Raw genomic sequence first — 22,638 nt, 5'->3', positions numbered from 1 at the left:
AATGATCATATGCTAATGACACCACCCTTTCTCATTCTGAGTAGTTATTTATATTAGCCAGAGCCTAGGGACCTGCTCTTTCAGTGCAGAGTGTAAAGTTCCACAGGGCTGCGGGGACGGACCACACACACACAGACGCACGCCCACGCACACACACACATACACAGAACTCAAATGCAGCCAGTTTCAAACATAATCGCTAAGGCAATTTTTACATTTCATACTGTCACATGATAAATGAACACATCAAAAAGCCATGCTCAGTTATATAACAAAGGTCACAAACTCCTGGATCTCCAGGCAACTGTAACATGCTGAGAATGATTAGCCTTCTCCTCCTTTCACCATGCTCAGCTCACATTTCATTTCCTTCCCACAGATCTGCTGTACAAGGTATTCTCACCGGGACTACATATCAGGGCCACAAAATGTCTGACAGCCACATATCAAAGCCCCCCGTAACTGAGCGCACCCACACACACGCACGCACGCACGCACACACACACGCACTCATGCACGCACACACATATCCAAATCCCACATGTGTGAGGTCCTCATGTCAGTAGCCCATATGTTTGAGCCCCTCATATCAGAAGCCCATATGTTTGAGCCCCTCATATCAGAAGCCCATATGTTTGAGTCCCTCATATCAAGCACAGTAGTCCTCATATCATGTTTGAGGCCCTCATATCAGAACCCCATTATTGGTTTTGAGCAAGCCTCCATGCCCAATATCTAGAACCGCATATGTTTGAGCCCCTCATATCAGAAGCCCATATGTTTGAGTCCCTCATATTACAACCGCACGTGTTTGAGGCCTTCACATCAGAACCCCACATTATTGAGGCCCTCATATTAGAACCGCATGTGTTTGAGGCCCTCATATCAGGGGAAATGTCCCGTTTTACGGTTCAGCACACGCGTTTCCGTTTGTTCTGTTTTTGGCTTCGCTGCCATCTGCGAGTCCACTCCCTGACACCACACACATGGCGGAACCACATCACACTCAGATACGATGGGAGTTCTAAAACGGTACGAGTCCAGCCTGGAACGTGTGGGGGGGGGGGGGGGTGGGGGAGAGCTAGGCGTAGCGAGGCACCGCATTCCTGGCTGGGCCACAGCCCTGCTGGCAGATTAGCGACTGGGAATTATGGGAATTATCCCCTTCGGAGCCCGGAGTCACCGCAAGCTTCAAACCGGGTGAACAAATGGAAATAGGACCATTACCAGCTGAAGCGCTCCTCAGCGTCCGAGCAGCACGAGTCGCAAACCTTCACAATTATGGTAGAAGCCCACCATGTTCAAGAGCGTGTTTGTTCACTCATTCATAAAAAAATGTGGTGAATATTTGCATCTAGAACTATTATATTCGTAACTAAAAATTTGTTTGAAATGGCATTGAATCTTTGCTACATAAATCAAACAAATAATTAAAAGTGGCTCTGTCCTGACTTTTTAAACGTTGCTTCACAAACTCTGAAGGCGCCTACCGCAAATATGGGGAAATCTGACACTGAGCATTGATGAAAACAACCGATTGAAATCATTTCAGAAATTGCAGTACAATATTACTCTCACATTAAATCCATTGACATTAAGCTCAGCCCCCTGTAATTATTTTATTCACATGCAATGTTGGCATGACTTGATCATTACAGACTTTCATTCAGCATTTTGCTGCGTCCTCTCCCTCAGCACAGTAGACTCCTCCCGCAACAGCAGGCCCACAAAAATGTCACATCAAGGGTTTCAAAGGCCTCTACAATGACGCTCATTCACTGGCTTCCTCCAACGCCTCAATCTGCCAGCTCATGCAGACGTAAAGGGATGTTCATTAGCGGGACTTTAAGCGGGCGTCCGAAAAAAGGAAGGTGTTACCCTCGTTCTGTAGCCGCCACCTGCACTTGACTCCCGTTCTGTCATTTGTGGAGCTGACCCCCATAAGGGGGACACTGGACCCTGTGTACTGAAGGTTTTACCTTCTGGAGACACCTCATAAGTAACAGACTGAGCTCACATTAGCTAGCTGAGTATTGGCTATTTAATTAGGTGACAGGAAAGCATTCAGCGAAACAGAACGACTGTTTTGTATGTTTTTTTTTCTGCCCAGTGCATTGGAACTTCCTCTGAAAGTATAAACAAGTATCCAACAGTTAAACCATTCTTTCGGTATTTCAGGTCTTTAAACCTAAACAACACACACACCCTATTTTTATTTTTGTAGATTATAATATATGAATTTCCCAAGCATTCAAGAAATGCTTCATACCAAGGTCAGTGCATAGCAGTGTCAATCTGTCCGAAAAATTTAAATAGGTTTATTAACAGATTTAAATTCATCCAGATCTACCATTCTCCCTTACTTAAAATCTCAGTTCTTCCAGAGTGGACTGTGTTTTAAACTTCTTGCAAAGCTCTGAATCATGCAATATAGTCGATAGTTGACCACAGAAACACAATTTACTGAACAGGCACAGGTATAATCTGCAGGATGTGGAGATTAAGTATACTGTATAATTATGTATAATGTATAATCGTTCCATTTTAATTTTTTAGACTGTGCTTAAGGAACACAGTAGCAAAGCACTGAGTCCATGCCTGCAATATACCCCTACATAAAATCTACAGGCACTCCCTGGTATCTGAGTGGGACTTCAGGATCCGTTGGCATAAGAATCCATCGCATAATAACCCTGCTAATCCGTTAGCCTGCTCAGCTGTTTCCGCTACACCAACTTCTTTAAATAATGTCCTGTTGTTGTCACGTCACAGACCAACCAATTCACCCTGTGACACAATGACAAGGTACTTGCTCACTTCCTTCTGTTTCTGTGCATACCAATTGGCTCGTGGTGCCTATCAGTTGTAACTGAGGCCCACAAAGTGTCTTGTCCTGTGGAAGGTGACTGCTTTACCCCAGGGGAAAGCCAGCACGATCGACCCCGTAAGTTGCCTCCGGGCAACACCCAGGGCACACACAGGCAAGCCAAGGACCCTGGCCCACGCTACCATTTTCTGATCTAGACGACGTCTCTTCTGAAAGGACAGCAACAAGCTGCAAGGCGGACTCTGAGGCAGAAGGTTCAGTTCCAGACATAAAGGAGGCATTGATAACAACAATAGGAAGGAGGGAACAGGGAGGAGAGAAGGACAAAGCCAGGGAGAAGGAGCATGCCTTTGGCCCTAGGAGATGGGAATTCTTCTCTTATTGCCCCCAGGCTGATCAGTGAGCTCACCAGAGTGGGCAGAGGAGACCGTGCTGTCTCCAAACCCACCCAACATTCTTCGCAGGTGGGCCGTGTGGCTCATTAATTCTGAGGAACTAAATTCTGGCAACTCAATGCGTGAATTCTTTCAAAACAAATGCAGATGAATTGGACATTGCTCTTCTGCCTCACATTTGTTCAGAGTTTTGGAAAGACAATGTAAAACACGTCCATCATTGTACACAGTAAGACAGGCAGAGCCAAAATGGAGGCAAGGGAGCACTAGAATGATGGACACTCCATCCATAACAAGACTGCTGGGACAGTCCACAATAGCACAATAATTAATGAGCCAAGTTCACCATTGTGATGCGGTATTTCCCTCTGGGAACAGGTGATCAGCACTGTGTATCTGTGTATAGTGCATGCAGGTGCGTTAGCACTCACAGTGGGATTTCTCCGGTTGCTTAATATCCCTACTACTGGCACAGGGCTGTGGAAAACAACCTCATCTCTCCAGAAATTTTTCCACGGTCCCGTTTCTTTCACATTATTCACCTTGATTCTGGTTTCAGAAGGAGATCAACTTTCACGTTCCCAGGGGCCGAACCCGGGGCTTCATTCCATTCCCAAAGCGCTTCCTCTTCCAGAAATTCCACCGCCGTCCGGCTCGCTATCACAAAAGCGCTCTCATTACTTTTGACGTGTTTCCATCACTGAGGACAATTTGGCATGGACGCGTGTCTCTCGGACGCTTTAAATAAAACTCCCACTGTTTGAATGACATGCAAATTGAACATGTCAAATTTAGAATCTTACTGGTTGCCTGGTGACCAGCTATAAACGGAATATGCTTCGTTTTACGCCTGAGATCCCAAATAGATATTATCACGCACAAGTCGAGCCCCAGAGAGCTACAAAATTTCCTCAAAGTTTCTCCTTTCATACACACAGGACAATAGAGTCTTGTTCTCCAAAAGCTGATGGAATGCTATGCGATGACTTCCACTCTGTAGGTGCCGATGGCTCCAATGGGAAAAGGAATTGTCCCTGGGGAATTGAAGCACCCTGCGGATAAATAAGGCCTTTGTGGTAGCATGACCCTTGGAGCTAAGGGGACTGAGTGCTGCCTCTCATGGGGTTATTACCTTTGCCTAAAATGTATGCCATCATAAAATAAACCACTTTTCTTCATTCATCTTCTGTCCTGACATCACTGCAACTCTGCAAAACCAATCATTGTAGTGCCTATGATATGTGAAACAGACAGATAGAGTGAATACCAAGGACACCTGTGACAGGAAAACAGGAAGGAAATGGGGAAGGAATATAACAGTTATACCAATAAAGCCAAGCGAATTAAATGGGAAAACGAGGAAGCAAGATGAACAAGCTGTTTCAAAAACCTATGCACTGGGACTGACCTGGGCTCAGAGGTACTGTGTGGTCTTATGTTGAGGGAATTAGGGTTGGATCGATATCCGGTAATACAGCATACCAGGGTATATAAAAATACCAATGGTGTTATTTCAATATGGCATTTTGTTATTATTCATATAAATTTCAGTCAGTTCCAGGCACTGCCCCACCAACCCCTGTCACTGTAAACTAGAGGAAGTTTGTATGGAAACAGGCCTATGCTGCAGCTGCTTTACACAATGTTGATTGTTTGTAAATTTGATAATGCTATAGCTGGAATTTCAAATTCAATAGCTATATATGGGTCTATTTTGTCAGGGAATGGATGCAGCCAAAAAGAAAGGAGCCTGCCACTATATAACCTGAAACTGAAAGCACACACCTGGGCTAAGCTTGTGCAAGGTGAGCTTGCATAGAAAGCCAAGTACAAACGTTACTCAGTTCGCCACTGACAGAATAGGAATGTGAAGCAACCTGACTCCGGTGTGCCGCACCATAAAACTGTCATGCAGAAATTCATAAACATATCGAAATGCAGGTCTAAACCCCAGAGCCTGTCCAGAAAAATCACTGCAGCTTAAGTAACCAGTACTTACCAGAGTTGAACATGGACTTACAGGCTTCCCAACTATGGTAGCAAGCTGTTAATTCAAGTATAGTGGCGCCGCTACAAGAGCAAACCTTTTGAAATGTTAACGATAACGTAGCCCAGTGTAAGTGCAGTGATTAATAAACCGCAAAGCGGCAGATGAAACATCTTAGCATGCTGACGTTTTTCAGTCATTATTTCAACAAGTGTAAACACATCCAGGGATTGTTTTGCAACCACTGCCACAGAATTTCATAATAGCTACACAACCGAGCTCTGTATTTTAAAAGGCGATAAGGCAGCCTTGGCCTAATCAGGTTCTGTTAAAATTATTTCCAAAATGAAATTTTGAAATAGTAACAAAATAGTTCTTCAAAAAACAAGGCACAAATGAAGTCATGAAGCCCAGTGGCTATGCACGTCACTGGAAGCTCAATGCCACACAACCCAGCTGTTTATCATTCATTTATTTATCAATTAATATTATAAAAAATTATATGCTGTATACCCTGCTATTTTAATGGCCAACATGAAAGGGAAAAAATACAGCCCAACCCTTGTGAGGATTGAGCAAAACTTGGACTCATCTCCTCCACCTAACTGGATATAAGCACACTGCTCCTGGTCACCTTTACACAAGTATCATAACTAATTCCAGAATAAACAGAGTTGTGTGCTGCAAAACCTTCAAAAGTAAAACTTCCTGCAACTTATAAGACACAGCTCACAAACAACGCCCTTACCAGCTAGCAGAGCAGGGGCCGATGACGTCAATTACAAGACCAAAATGAACCGTACACAAAGGACCAGTGTGTGAGGAAACATTGACACCTAGACATTAAACCCTATTGTGCATTCAATTGACAGACAAAGACGACAAAGATACAAACTATCAGCGACACTCAAACAGAATGACTCAATTATATCAAAACATGTAGGCTAAATCCATTAGCTCACCATGTTCTGTAAGCTCCTTAAACAGGGAAGGAAAAGCCATCAATCATTCTGGCAACTCACAGCTTTAAGAGAAGTGAAAGGGAAGGTTGTCCCTTGAATGAACGTTGAACGGACATGGGCAGCTGATCTGTGATCATCCTAACCTGCTAACCTGTGTTTATCTGGGATAGGGGAAACTAGGTTACCCAGGTTAACCCCATGCAAATGTACCATGAAGCAGCACTCTGAAAATATCTCAATCACTATTCAGCACGTTACTTCACCGCTAAGAGGGCTTTATATAAGCCCGGGCTCCCGGCTGGATAAACCCATTCACTTGCTGCTCTACTCCCTCCCCCTCATCCGCTTAACAAGTTCAGACGTCAGAGGGCAAGAATACAGCATACACGGCAAGCAGAGGAAACATCTCAGTTTCTCAGTTTCAGAGAGGATTTCCATTTCAGCTGCTAAGTTTCCAGTTCATAACATCAACCAGGAAGTTACAGGAAGATGGAGCCAGAATGGCGTCTGCAGCGCGGGTCCGGGAGCATTCCGGCACATGCCGGTCACCCGAGGGCCAACTGTGTCGCCGGCTGCCGGGCCGATGACGGACACATTGTTGCTGGGGCGACCAGCTGGTTACAGAGGGGGGGCGTCAGAGGCAAAGGAGCACTGGGAAGGGGAAGGGGGAGGAGACATTTGTGCGCCTCATGCACAATGAGCACCGCCCTCTACACCCCCCCCCCCCCTCCTTTCTGAAAGAGACCATTCATGGTCATTGTCATTTGGGGGGCCCATGCAGTCACCAAAGAGGGGCTGCTGGCACCTTCCTGTCCTGCTTCAGCTCTGGTGCTGAGGAAGCCCAAAAGCGCACTTTGGACAAACAGATCAGGGATCCGCAACAGGGAGGGGCTGACAAGGGAAGAAAGGGCCTTTTGTATTGGACGGCAGATGAATAAAATGTCAGAGAGAGTGATCTAAAACAGGAAGCTGAGAAGTCTGAACTGAACTTGCTCTCTCCTCCTCAACGTGAGCAGAAGGGAGAAAGCACTGAGCGGAAAGAGGAAGAGAAAAAGGGAGAAGGAGAAAAAGACAGACAGAAAAAGAGACCACAGAGACTGAGAGAGTGAGAGAAAGAGACCACAAGAGCGGCTCCCTTTGAGCATAAAAGGATTACACAGCTCAGAAAACAGCAGCAATGCAGCCAATGGAGTCAATGAATCCATCCATAATTCAAGCCCTTTGCACGAAAATTGTAATTTCTGATTACAATATTCATAAATGTGAACAAAGCACAACAGAAATTGAAAAATGCAACCATTCAAACACTTCAGGCGAATACAAGCAGGCTGAGCCTGTTAGTGACAGGCAGAAATGCTGAATTTGAAGCATGACGAGTCGTGAATAGAAAATTTATTGGATTACCAGGATGTGCACCAATACAACACTGATGTGGAATCTGGTGACTGCACTTACTGCAATTACGCAATTTGGTTCTCTGTAATTTCGCCAATTTTAGGAAGTGTGTCCCAATAAAAAATAAAATAAAATAAAAATAATAGCCCCTTACATAACCAAATAAATGTCACAAGAAGTTGTAAAGCTGCTTTAAGAAACAGTTATAAACTGAGGGCACTTTTTATTTCATTTCCAAATTATGCAACTGCGACTACATGAGACCGCCAAGTCTGAGTGCTAAAACTGTCGCTGTGTATCTCCAAGACATTTCATTGGACGAATGCACCATGCAAGTACTTACGGTTTTTAAAGGGCCGTTGCAATGAATTTTAATTTGCTGGAGAGGCGGTGGACAGAAAACATTTTACTTGATTTAGTACTGGCTTAGTAAAAGTTCTAACCACATGCATTTATAATGGACGCATGGTAAAAATTAAAGCTAAATACTTTGAGAATCCAGAACTCTGTAATATTCTATTTCCTATAGGCAGTTGTCCCAGAAAAGTGCACATCTTGGCCAAATGCAGTATTTTAAGTCCCCTCATCTGCTTTTTTTCCAGCAGTACCCCTCTGAGCAAGAGCTGAATTTTAAAAATGGCCATCTTATGGGCTCGCCCAATCCAGCAGAAAGCAAATGAGATAAACATTATCAGCTTAGCCCTTGCTGTCCCTACCTCAATTCAATTCAAAGTCTATGTGCTATGATGAAACACAATATTTTTTTAGGTCAACTGCCTTTTGCTAATTAAACTTGATGTACTTTTTAAATGGCTGTCCTTGGTATAATGGCAATGGTAGATCAAAAATGATGTAATTTAGGTCATTCACTAGCTAAGTTAATTCTTCCATAGCCTTTGATTCAAAATATAGGAAGATAAGGAGAAAAGTATTGTGGTAATGGGTACAGCTGTTTATTTTTTATTTTATTAAATCCATGTGCATTATATAATTAACTGCATTGATCTTACCAACATCTCAAGTGTATGCAGCTAATACAATCTTAGGCATTTGCCTTACATGCAAAGGTCAGTATGAACGTGAGCCATTTGTTCCGACCGAACAAACAAAGTTTGTGAAATATCCTAGCTAGACATAGGGAACCTACAAAATTTGCTTTATTTTTTATTTCTAATACATCGTACAGCATTCTCATTTGGTCTCTGCTATACAGGCTTTCTGAGGTCAATGTAAACAGCTCTGTGGTGGCTGCTTGCTTAGGATGAGCACAGATGCTGGCGAGGGTGTCCTGAATTGAATTTGTTTTGTTCCATCCCACGCTCGCTGACTTATCCAGTCAACTATAACATCGCAAAAGTACTCACGCCACTGACGGCTGAGTTGAATGCTAAGGAATGATGCAAGACGCATTCCCACACTGTCTCACAATGGACAATACAATGGACATCTTGCATCCTGACGGTATGGGAAAAGAAATACAGGCTTTCAGGTCCTGTCCTAATCTAGGCTTCTCACAACACAACTGCATTCCAGCTGCTGATCACAATGTGAAAGCAATATGAGAGCAGTCAACATGAACCCCAAGTGGGATAATGCAGACACACGATCGCAATGTGTTTGCCACATGGGCCTCAAAGCAAGCTTTTCTATGAATCATGCGTCAAATAAATAAACTTGTGATAAAATATACAAACAACTTTGGGTTGCATATTTTGTAAATGTACTTGAATAGTAACATATTCTTCTTCATAAGAGTGATATAACTCATGCATATGCACTACATAAGCACCTTCATAAGCACATTACAGACATTCACAAATTCTAATGTCATGGAAATGTCACTTGGTACATCAGTGGCAACATAACACTACATATTCTTAGTTTCAATTACTGACATAAGTATTCGCGAGTGCTTGTGTAATACTTAAGGAAGCCCCATATAATGCCTATGAAGAAGTTAGCTTCTCTTTTGAAAGACCTTTCATAGAAAGTGCTACCCATTTTTGGATGGACCGCAACAGCGGGGCCAGTCCTACAAATGCATCTGTGGCTGAGTGACTGAGTGAGTGATGAAGTTACACCACTGGTCGGCCGGATCACGTGTGTTAGGTCCAGCCATATACTAGGTTTTGACCTGGTCTTGTTTAATATACTGCACATGTGGCTATATAAACATTCAAACACAGGAGTTTTGTGCATGAGATTTCCCTTTTCTGATTAATTATACTGTCTTGATACGTTTTTGAATCCAATGCAAACAAATATATTCAGCGAATACGTTTTTGAGGGAAGCTTCACGTGTGGGGACACCTTGCTGCAATTTTACAACGGAGAAGATCCGCATGCACGTGCACGTGTTCGTCTGTGACTTCATAAATCAATTTTCTTTAACAAACTCATCGCGCTCGGCAACCGACGAAAACGGACGGCCGCTTTTCCAATGCCGCTATTCAAAGTGAGTTTCCCCACGCTGCCTGCCACGTGCAACGCAGCGCGTCTTCATGACCCACGCCCCCTCCGAGGCTGCGGATGCGCCGCGCACGCCTCTCCCGGTTTCTCAGCTTCGGAGAAGCAGTCCAGCACCCACGGGACCTCGGAACTGTAGACCGGAGCGTTATCGCAGTGAAGTGACCCAGATACTGACGCGCTGTGAAAAGACGATTGTTTTACTGTAATTGCCCGAGACTCTCTGTCTAAAAACCACACCGATGCTATCGCCTGTTTCACAACTATGTAAGCGTTACACACCTAGAGACTGAGGTGCAATATTTCAGTATGTGGATTGCCAGTGCTAAAACTGCAGACAGCAATATTACACCAGCACTGTGACGGAGGTATCGTGTGAGTTAATACAATTAGGATTAAGAATGAAAAATCGCTTCGCCATTACAAAATTGGGTTGATACGAGTTCAGGGAACCTGTATTAATTTATGACCCGTCGTCAAAAAACACATCTGTTCTGCAATCTGCTGAAGGATGCATAGGACATATTCAGATGAAACACACATTTATGAAATCAATGCATGCAATTTACTGTAACCCAAAAAGCATGAGACTCATGTGAAAGTCTCTGGAAGCATTTAGCATTTTTTCTCAGGCTTGTCCTTGTTTATCATTGTGTTATTCCCTAGTTCATACAATTCCATATACAACTGCACCAGTTTGGAATGTGTTACAGGTTTTTGCTCATTTCAGAACAAGAGGTTTGTTCCACTGCAACTTTTTCATTCTAAACATCAGAAACGGATGACACAATAAAAAACTAAGTCCATTACACATAATAATTGTGTATTCTTGGACTATTTGCCATTTTCAAGGACTTTACTTGTTACAACAAAAAAACAGGTTACATTTAACCCTAAATGTAATTGCTATAACAAAACCTGTATCTGAAATGTTATACCTGACAGGAGAGAGAGAGAGCATGATGGTGCTCTTTTCTAGGCCCAATAAACTGCCGTGGAAACCAGATGTGTTGTGACATTAATTTATGGGACAGGAGGTCAGACTGGATCAGGGGGGATTTGACTCAGTCTGTCTGAAAAGATATCCACGAATCCACTCTACTGCTATTCCGGTGCTAAACGTCCAGTCTCCCGGAACATTACGTGATTAAAGAGGAGAAGCTGCACATGTCACCAGATGTTTGTGGGATAATGGCCCTGGTAGTGTCTCAGTATGGGTACTGTACCACTTTAAAAAAAATTACTGTTCTCACGTCTACACCCAAAAATGAGTGTTTTCAAAAGCTTTTCTCTCAGTTTTGCCCAGAATCCCCATTTCCTTTAGCTTTAAATGGCCCTATTCACGCATGCTCTGCAGGAGCAATGTGAGGCGTGTCCGGTCACAATGCACATGCTGTCTTCCCCAGGTTGGGATTAGGGGTCTAACGTAACCCTTCAGGTTTCTTATACAATGTGCTTGATAGACCAATGGACCTCAAGTGGAAAGCTGCTGCTCTTTGTTTCCTGTTTGTGCAATATATTGGGATGGCAGGTCAATCAATCAATCAATAAATAAATCAAAATTTATTTATATAGCACAATTCACAAACAATTGTCACAATACGCTTCACAGACAACCCTGGCCTAAACCCCCAGAGGAGCAAGCCTAAAGCAACAGTTGCGAAGAGAAACTCCCTGTGGCAGATGGGAAGAAACCTCGTAAGGAACCAGGCTCAAGGGGAAACCCATCCTCCTCTGGTCGGCTCAGGGTGTAGATTGGTGGCAGCTAAATGACAGTCCTGAAATAGTGGCTCAGATGATGGGCGGGGCCGGGCGGCGGTGGTGGGGACAGCAGGTGGCGACGGAAGTGGGCAGGGTATGCCATCCTGCCAAGTTATGCCTTCTTACTTGAAATAATTTAGGAAACATTTGGCAGCATTGCTTTGGAATACAGCTTGTTTTATTTGTGTGAGCTAAGAGAGCCAATATTGTTTCTTGTAACTAGGCCTAATTTTGATATCAATACTTTCAATTGCAGGCCTAGATTTTGCAAGTTTGAATAAATGATTTTTAGGCCGTGTGTGGTATGCAGTATGTGTGGGTAACTCGCATTTTTGTATGTTGAAAACATGTTTTTCTTCAGATATACTGTAAAACAATCCATTCTATGACCAGAGATTCTCTAAGAATTTGCCCAAAGCACTATCCACACTGTCAGTCCTCAATGCATATCTGGTTCAATCAGTTACAAGCAGAAGTGTAAATCCATTACAAAGAGCAGACTGCAGAATGACTTGTGATATTATTCAGAGAGGACATACAAGACAAATGAAGGGGGAAGGCAGAAACTCATTCCATTACACCCCTCTCTAATGAGTTATTTATAAATTGAGAACAAGGAGCAGCACCTACAAACACCGGAACATTTGAGCTAGAGAAATCTAGACATTGCATTGGGAGATGATTGATCATACAATGAGTAATAATCAAAGGTCTCCCATTTGGATATTAAACCAACTAACCCCTGATTAATTTGTCACCACAACAAGCAACTTCAAATAATTTTTTTAAGGTTTAAGGTTTAAGGCTATCTCACAGAAGAAAACCCAGGGAAAGGCCGATTGGTCGCTCCTAGTTTTTGTAGATCTCATATTCAGTGCACTTGGCATGACCAATGAAATATTTTCACATATTTCATTTTGAAGTACTCAAGATGTTTCTCAGGAAATTGAAGTTTCCACCTGAATTCATCAGGCTAAGTACTGCCAGTACTGCGTAAGCATCACTGCCAGAATTGCAAAACCGAGGGCTATGCTATCATTGCTTTAAATCTGCCCTAAGGTCTACCCTATAACCACCGGCTCTCTGACATGAACTCCTGTACAGACCACACACAGAGTCGAACACCTCATCACTCAGAGATTACACACGCTGTCACAATGTCGCTACTCGCCGCTGCCACTAATCTGGATTAGGATTTGGGAAGGGGATGGGGGGTGGGGGGGATTTTAAACAGGGCTGCCACTGCAGCACGAACAAAAGGGCCTCAGTGCCCTGGCAGATACCACAGTGGCCTAAACCGAAATGTTACCGTTCTTTCCCGACATGGCGGAACGTAGATGCGGCCACATTTTTGGGCGTTGTTCTAACGCGGAGGGCGCACACGTCTTTTGCGAGCGAGTCGCTGCGGATTCCCACCGCGTTGCAGTGTTGGTCCCGGAGCCTCTGGGTTTGTGCCAGGCCCTCCGCTTAACGTCAGCTTCCTGGAGGGACCACGCAGCTGGCCGCAAGCTCTCCTGGCCAGCAGGGGGGATTGCCCTCCACCGTATGTCCCGGTCAGCCACTGCCAAACATCCACACCTAATCCCCTGCGAGAACCTTTCACTCGATTTATATCCATTTAGACACATCACACACTGCAGATGCACAAATGGTGTGTTTAAGTACCAACGCATGTTGCACAAGGTAAAAGATTAATCATGGATTTGAAACCACATTCCGCATCCCACTCAGTATACACAGTATATTGTGGATGATGTCAACAGTGGTTGATATCAAACAAATATTTACAAACAACTGACTCAGATATATATATATATGAAAGGACATTCAGGATGTGTAGAACATACACTAAAGTAGCCACTTAGAACAAAAAACAAAAATAGGTTTTGAAGGACACCCAGCAAAGTTGCACACGTAACTGTAATCAGACGGCAATTGTCATTCATTTAAACAGAGTTGAAAATAAGAGTAGGGAAAAGCCACATTCTCCCTTTGATGAATGCAAACTTCCTTTGGAAACCTGAGCACAAACGGCATATTGTAATGTTCTGCATGCGCTTTCTGACCCAGCAGTGTGACACGTGTGCTTTTCTGCTCTTTGCCACACTGCAGCCAATACAGCAATGCGACATACGTAGCTGACTTATGCTGTGAAGCCAAGGTATTTTCTTTTAAAACAGGAGCAGGTTAAATCGAATATATTTCAGCTGGCATTAATGCAAGAACAACATTTCCAGAGTCCTAACCCCGTTCCTTAAAACCACAAAATACTACTGAGTGCACAGCCCTGGACTTTCTCTCATATATCAGCAACAAATAATGGCTGACTGGATAGTGGTAGGTGTCAGGTAACCGGGCTAAGGCTTGCTCTGCGCTGTCTCAAACCCTCAAGTCTTTTGCGAAGGCTCGCCCCTTTAGCCACATACCATGATATCACCATGCAATAATTCCAGAGCCTGAGGGATGGGATTGAGGGTCTAAGCTGTGTTAAAATACACTTTGGAATGCACCATAAAATCTTCATCAATATGGCGGTGCTGTCATAACGTTTAAGAGTGAATGGCAGCGTGTGTCCCATTATCCCATTTATAGGAATCGCAGTTTCCAAAATGGCAATTTGGATACATATAAATCAACATAAATGCAGTGTACTTGCTATTATGATAATGGCTAGTACATAATACAAATAAAGAGTCAGTACATAATTGGCCAATAATGTACGAACAGCAAATGCATTAGAACAAGCCAATTATACAGCTAATTTTGTTATTTCATGTTATTCTCAATGCCTCAATTCAATTAAGATAATCTTCTGTGTGTTAATTCATGCTACTGATATGTTGTCTATCTTTTACTGTGTGGCAAATAAATTCTTTGGCCTTGTTCTGTGGTTTGACATCCCATTTAATTGCTGCAGTTTTATTTCAGGAAGGACATGGTCCAAGCACACATATGTTATAAAATTATCAGCAGTGACAAGCACATATCCATCCATATTCAATCCAGATTTTTATGTAGGTTAATATTCTGTGGCAGATGATATTTCGCATTATTTTCGAACTCTGGAAGAATGTGGACAAATGATAACTGTCTTGTTATAATAATCATAATTATGTTATTATTAGTGTGTAGTATTTATTATCATGTGAGCAATCTCACCACTGCATTTTAGAACAGCCTTCAGGGTTGGTGGCACGTAACTACCAATTCTCAAATGAAGGATTAGAGGCCTTTGGATCGCAGCCATGGACTAATTACTGAAATTTCCATCACTACTTAAGTGGAACTGATAATTAGTGCTAGTTGTTGGATAGAAATAAAGGGACCCAACCATCAATGAACCAAAAGATTGAGCATGCATGCTAACAGTCACATTGTCATAAAATACAAAGCTCAATGCGCTCAAGCTGATCTTCAGGGCAACTTGCACATTCATCACAAAACATGTTGTCTGTGGAAATGAGCAGGACGATTAATCACCTCCCTCTGAGTGTGGGCATCTGCAGATTTATTCCTGTTCATTATTGTTACTCTTTCTTCCACACCTCACTAATAACGAGGTCAAACTCTCAGAGGTTTAGATTAAGTCTAAAATTAAATGGGAAAAAAGACAACTTGCACTTTTTGAAGGCTCATCTAATGTCACTTTTTAAAATAATAATTCAATTATAATGCGTAAAAAAATAAGACAAAGGGTATTCAACGAATAGAACAAAACTGATCAAATTTAGTGAGTTGCTGTGTGATACAGTAAGGCACTTTAACACTGCCAACGCACTTGCTTTTACACTGTGGGAGGTAGGCACTGACAACAGTATAATCTGGTAGGGTGTGGTGTCCGTTGCTGCCTCAAACGTTCAAGTATGGGAACAACCTATCAAGGCCTGTCTCATACATACTATACTTCTACACAATGTCACATGTACTCACTCTTTGTGACAAACTTCTCCAGAGACCAGCTATAACTTCTACGGAAAGCGAAGAATGGAAACTGGGAACTGGGCTAGGAACTGAGCAATTCCTGCAAGACACACTTTTCCTTGAACCACCCACATCATTCCTATGAGCAAGCAGTTCAGCGACCATCCCAACCATCTGCTATGTGGTACATTCAAGTCTCATGTATGGAGAATTCTTCTGCTGATGCTTTTTAAATGTCCCTTCATAACCATGTAATGCCTTAGCATGGCTAGGGTCCCATCAGTTTCACATTGCGATGTTTTGAGTGAACAAATGCAATCCCGGTACGCGCAAACTTTGATGACTCGGCAGAAACTTCTGAGACGCACCCGCAACGCAGCGCTTCCAACTGTTTCCACAACAGCGTGAGAAAGGAAGACACTCGCGTCCGCGTTTTTCCTCTGTCTGTTTTTGGTGACATCACTGCACTGCAGGGTATGGAGGCGCTGATGCCCAGTGCGTCCGCCGCAGGGAGCATCCTGTTTGAGCAACAGTCAAGCTTCGGCCACGCCCCTCAGCCCCCATCTAGCTTTCTGGTGTGCTGTTTGTTCTGCCTGACGCCCACACCAAATTCCCTCCAAAACAAAATGCATTATTTACCACAACACCCAAAGCAGGGCTGCCGGGACAAGAATCGTTGCCGTCTGACATGTGACAGTCACAAGACTTCAACTGTTTTGTTCTACTAAAGCAAATCTATGAGGATCTACCTGGTCAGAGAATTGTCAACTGCTTTTTGAAAGTTTGGATGGAGTCCCACAACCACTTAAAAGAAACCCACCAGACCAGTTTTTCCAAAAATGCAATCATATCTCGTAGCAACATGTCAGTTCTTTTTGGCAACATAACTGCCCCCTTACTGCCTACTTGATAGAGTTCATATAATGTTGCCTAGGAGAAAGTGGTGTTTAACGATTGTCCAAAACAACCAACCCCCCACCCCCCCAAGATTACAGACCAAAGAACCCAAACAACTGGCAATTGACAATTCCCCACAGGTCTCAAGATATTGGAATAACCTTACCCGGGCTTGAGGTCTGATATCATTTCAAGGTCTTTATGAACCCGGGCAAGGAATGGAACCACCACAGACTCCCTGCCATATACACTCATTTCAGCAACCTCCAGGACCTGACAGGACTGTGGTGTAAAAATAACTTTGAATTTGTACCAGTAGCACTTCTTTCTGAAAATGTAAATTGCTGCATTTGATTAGGTGGGAAAAAAATGACATTGTGCTTAATTTCCATAGGTGCAAATGACAGTCAGTCAAGTACCATGGTGCTCAGTGAGAAAATACCTGAACTATTCTGGCCGCTACCATTTGAATAATTTAGAGCGATGTCCAGGAGAATGACGATTATATTTTTCTCATATTCTGTATGCTGAACACAGTCAAAGTCATTTTTATCTAGCTCAGCTATATACGTGCTTGCTACTGTTAAAACACAGACCTACACCATGTTGACTTTCAACTCTGAAACATACATGGACAGTGAACTGTTGTCTCTGAGTTGTATACAATTGTCACAGGTGAAAATACTCCATTTTATACATTTTTTCTTGCATACCTGACTTCAGAGCCATAACAGCAGCACCAAAGGTCAACTGTCCCCTACTGCACCCGTATATGCCAGCTTTTACACAGGTTAACAAAAAAGAGATAGTTCATTTATTTATTTTCTTGCAGGAGCATGCTATTTTCTGTAGTCCATATGGAAGCCATCTTGAAAATGAAGGACCAGTATAAACTGACAAACCCGATATGCACGACTCATCTGGGCTTTAATGCCTGCACTTCTGAGGGGTAGCTGCCATACTCAAATTCTAGGTGATTCTGGTTTAGATGGGAGCAATTAAAAGGCACATAATTAGCGTTCAGGAAAACGTCTGTAATTCCACTCCTTTGTGGAAATAGGGCTTCATCTTCGGTAATTGGCTACGTCGACAAGCAAGGTTTCTCATTCCACATAAGGACACGAAGTGGCCCTGTCTCCAGTTTGGCTTTCAGGCCGCAGACGCAGTAACAACACACCTGTACAACAGCTGCATAAATCAGTGTCTGCAGCACGTTCTGAAGGGACTCTCGCATGGTCTGAGATGCACAATTTAATTCAGTTTGACTTAGGAGTAATGAAATTAGCAGTTATCATATGAACTTTGTTTACATTCGCCCCAGAATCCAAATACTGCTGCACAGTTTATTTATGGGAGGTGTTCCAATGACGTGCTCGTGAAAACATCCCAGATTCCTTATTACACAACATCCCACCGCACACACCCACTTCTGCTCTGTCTGTTTTTGGCACGGTCGAGTGCCATGAGGAACTGTGCAGTGTCCCACCCCAGCTCGATACAAACCCGACATGTAGGCCAAGCCATACGCAGCTGTATCTATGAAGGTGCTTTAGCATAGCATTAGCATCAAAACAAAGGAATAAATGAGCCAAGAACTGTGGATAGGCCCTTTTACGATAGCCTCAGCCGACTGTAGCTTGGTCTATTTCAGGCTATTTCTATTAGCGCGTCAAGGACATGTACAGACGGGAGTCTGGGGGAAAAACAAAACAAACAGAACAGTACATGCCATCGTTCAACACGAGGGCAATACAGCGTAGAGCCGCAGGTCAAAATCAGACAAACCACCTCATTAACAAAGCCATGCAATCCCTCCCCAGTGACAGCTCCTTCGCTGCCAATTTCTACTATGCGGACGTCGGGCCCAAGAGGATCAGTTTCCCAGCCTGTGGACAACGTTAACGCGGCCCGATTTCGAGAGGATCTGCCCAGGGCTCCTCCTTTTCCCGTGTCTGACACAGAGCCTCATTGAGACTAAGGACCTGGGAGGTGAGCCTCCCGTTACTTCCTGACTCATTAAGAACAGCTTGCGCTGGACAGCGGACACAGGAAGGCGTTCGGGACCACAGGGAAAGGGCCTGTCTAAATCTCCCTCTGGTCTCAGCCCCATATCGGCTTGTCAGGTAACAAAACACCGCAAGCATCGTTCCTCAGCTCCAATTACACCCCAAACCAGCGATCCTGAAGACAGCAGTTCAAAGCAATCGTGGCCTATTGTAGCTCAAAGGGAATTATGAAAATCAGCAGTTAAAAGTTGTCATATCAAACCATCGAACCCCACTTCAAAGCAGGGATTCTTCTTCAGTCTTTCTTTGAAAAAGCATGTGGAATCTGGTTTTACAAAGAATTATTGATAAGCACTAAGTGGCGTACGAGATCTATTTACAGCACAAACATTTCTGAAGTTCAATCTCTACGTCATAAGGATTCATTGTAAAACAACTACTCAGAGCAACAAAGTTGATACAACTTCACACTGATAACTTCACCTCAGATGCCAACCGGACACAACTTTTTGGTAGCTCTAAGATTATTATAACCATTACCAACATGTTAGCTGCATTCTTCCTTTATGGCATGTGGACCTTTTCACTGATTAATTGCCTTATAAGTAATGTAACTCAAAAACTGTTTTGCCCATAACAATTTTAAGCAAACAATTACAAACGCACATGCCACTCATTTGTCACCAATTCGTCATTTTGATTTGGAGGTCACTACCACTGACAACTGAGGCAGTCCAATCACATGGTGTCAGATGTCCACCTGCTGAATTAATGAGTGACTGAATGAGTGAATGGATGGATGGATGGATGGATGGATGAAGGAGGGCCAAGGAAACACATTGCCGTCCTAGTAAACAGGTTCAGACAGTAAATAATTCATAATGAGGCTAATAAAATGACAAATGATCATTGGGATGCAATCTGCTAGACATAACAATGCAGATGGGGTTGACATCATTGTATTTGGAACTAGCTTAGCTTTGAAGTATTGTCTTGTTTCCTCTGAGCGCACAGTTACAGACGAATACAGACATAAAAGCTCTCTCACTAAATGCCCAGGCAGACCAGTCATTCATCCCGTTTCATTTCCAGCTCCATTTCTTCAGCTGAGTGGACAACAGCAGGGTCTCCTAGCACACGACTCACCTAATGAGTGAGCCCTCATACTGCACTGTGTGCTGTGTGTGAGCTGTGTGTGTGTGTGTGTGCTTGTGTGCATGTGCATGCGTGTGTGTGTGTGCCTGTGTGTGTTTGCGTGCATGTGCATGCATGTGTGTGTGTGTGCCTGCCCGTGAATGTGCGCGTGAGTGTGTGTGTTCATACCAGGATGTACTCAAGGCAGTGCAATGTTTAGTCTACGTACTGTGGATTTCTCTGGAAGGGGTGTAACATGTTATCCTCATCTGCCTCCAGATTCAAAGCTTCTCCTACCCCACATTTTCAGAGTCTTGTTGTGTTTTCATGTTTGTTTTCCATTTGTTTATGCTGCATTCATCAAATACATTTTATTGAAGTTTTGCATCCATATATATATACAGGTCCCTTTTCAAATCTAGAATAATGCATTTTAAGATAATTACCAGGTCAGCATTACCTCATGGTTTGACTAAGAAGCTTTATGGCAACCTCCTGCAACTGTGAGAGTGAAGGCAGTCCTTGAGTTCTGTCAGGTGGTTGCCCGACCCCTAACTCCCCATGTTTCCACTTTTAACATCAATTAGGCACATGAAATTTCAGAAAACTTCATGCAACTAATAGCAGCGGTGCTGGCTGAAACCAAGCAACTATGTCCTTGATATTCTGAATCTTCCTATATCTTCCTTAGAATATTATGCTTTAATATCACAAGTAGCAACACTTTTAGACCGATCAGACTGTTAATTGATCTAGGGATAGGGCTAGGCTATATCACAGACTATTTTAGAGCATTACAAGTTTAGAGCAACCGTTTTCCACCAACAAATCAAATACACCCGTGAGAAACCAAAATACAGCTGCTCAAAGTCAACATGGCAAGCCAGTAATTCAGAACGATTCAAATTCTCTCCAAACAAAACCCCGATTGTCCGATTATTGTCCCAGAAGCTCGCGATGCACCCTAGATCAGACCACATGATGCCCTCATTGTTTTCCTCCCAGCGCGAATGAAATCCAATACGCAGGGCCAAATGATAACTTTGTATCACTTTTAGAACAGGTGAATGTGCTATCCGTTAAGTATATATAGCTTTAGTTTATTTAGCTACATCAAAACAAATATAAACAGCTTTTCAACTCTGTTTAGACTATGCAGCAGTGTCTCGGAAATTCATGTCAACAACAAACATGAAAAGATGTTAGCCTACTTTTAGAAATGAAAATGCAACTTACCTCGATCCATTTCTGTGCCTCTTGAAATGCTGGTTCAGGAGTCGCCTCGGAGTGTTGATGATGCCCAATATCAAAACCGGGACTGGCCATTTGTAAAGCCGTAAAGGGATGAGGGCACCGGACCGCTCTAAAATTGTGCTTAAAATGTAATGGCTCTGTGTCGGGGGATATTAACCCCGAAGAGCGATTCGCAAACCCAGTTGTAGGAACAGAAACTTCCTAAAACTATTTCTGCGTTTTACTTTAACTCGCCGTACTACTCAGTCTACGCTGTTTCCTCCGGTACTCTCACGCGTGCCTGCTCGCTTGCCGCAGACCTGCACTGCAATCGGCGATACCACTGTCTCTCAACCGCTGGGACTGTTCTCCGGGCTTCTAGACTCGCACACGCTGCAATGCGATTCGAACCAATGGCTAAAAATAAACAGAAAAACGGAACTCCGCCAACAGCCAATGCTAAGCAAGCAAACACATCCTGCAGCCAGTGGCTGTCACACGCCTGCTCTCCACAAGCGGGACACTGGCTCACCAAAAAGCGATGAAAAGTATTTCTAGAGGGACAATGGTGTGTGCCATTAGCGCTCCGATTCTAGCCAATAACGGGAAGAGGACAAACGACTGACAGCGCACGAATAACATCCACTGGCACTTTTTAATTTCGAACGGGGAAAAGGGTATGATTTTACGTCAATACAGAATCGACAATGAATGTATCTACGATAAACTGCAACACCCGCCACTACGGACAAAGCTAAATTCACAACTGAAGAGTTTACTTTGAATAATAATCGTTATGTAGGGCCTAGGCATAACTACGTTTCTTTCAAACTTGCTTTCTGGGTAGTTGCCCATCAAAACGATAGAGTACCCAACTCTAACTCCCATTCAGGGTTTATCTCTCTAACATACCGTGCCCGGACCAATTACAATAACATTAAAATTTATCCTGCTTCAGTTGCTTAAATAATTTTAGGCTTTGGTCCTCAAGTTTTGGCATTCCTGCATCCTCACCTTACTGATTTGACCATAGACATGCATTTGTCCACAGCATTCCATGTTGATAGATTATTTATTTACCACAATAGATTGTGAACAAATTGATCTGCCATTTGTGTAAAACAACTGATATGCACTGGATTATAAATAAATACGCAATTTTTTTCCTCATATGTCTGCCAATATTTTTCAAAGGCATAATACTACTGAAAGTGCTATTAGCAAGAAAGCAAGCATGCAAACAAACAAACAAACCAATAAATAAATAAATACCCAAAGTTCTAGCACGGAAGAGCTCTGGTGGTTCAATAGCATTGTGGGATAAAATTTCTTGGTATGTTTTTGGGCCACTCATTAGAAGCTATTGTTGGTGCAAATCTATAAATTACGTGTTTAGGGATCATCTTCATCCCAAGTATTTCTATGCCACAGAGGATGGTGTCTGTCAGGATTACCTAAAATGAAAATGTACTGCACGGAGTGTCTGAATACAGTGATAATTCCTAAACTAATTAGGAGCATAGCTAAATAATTAACTGGGAATAATGTTCAAACAAAATGTTTCCCCTCTCATCCACACTGCCTGGTCATCACTAATGAGCTAGTGATTACGTGATAATGACTGCATTTATGATTAATTTGTAAATTTCCTTTT

The 22,638-nt window shown here is 43.1% G+C and overlaps 1 protein-coding gene across 10 annotated transcripts in view; it reads right to left on the bottom strand.

Annotated features, from left to right (window-relative positions):
• LOC135259731 (LIM and calponin homology domains-containing protein 1-like) overlaps nt 1-21,519 on the bottom strand; it is a 112,256-nt gene extending 90,737 nt beyond the window's left edge. For 3 of the 10 annotated variants that reach the window (XM_064344407.1, XM_064344411.1, XM_064344408.1), the window contains exon 1: nt 20,988-21,519. In XM_064344407.1, the coding sequence (XP_064200477.1) occupies nt 20,988-21,077 (90 nt within the window). In that variant the 5' untranslated portion in view covers nt 21,078-21,519. The remainder of the gene's footprint in view (nt 1-20,987) is intronic. The other 7 variants (XM_064344409.1, XM_064344415.1, XM_064344416.1 and 4 more) reach the window with 5 other exon arrangements.
• Nucleotides 21,520-22,638: the final 1,119 nt, after the last annotated feature.

Source organism: Anguilla rostrata, chromosome 7, assembly GCF_018555375.3.
Source record: "Anguilla rostrata isolate EN2019 chromosome 7, ASM1855537v3, whole genome shotgun sequence".
In the NCBI taxonomy this organism is placed as follows: Eukaryota; Metazoa; Chordata; class Actinopteri; order Anguilliformes; family Anguillidae; genus Anguilla; species Anguilla rostrata.
This window is presented reverse-complemented; position numbering and strand designations above follow the sequence as displayed.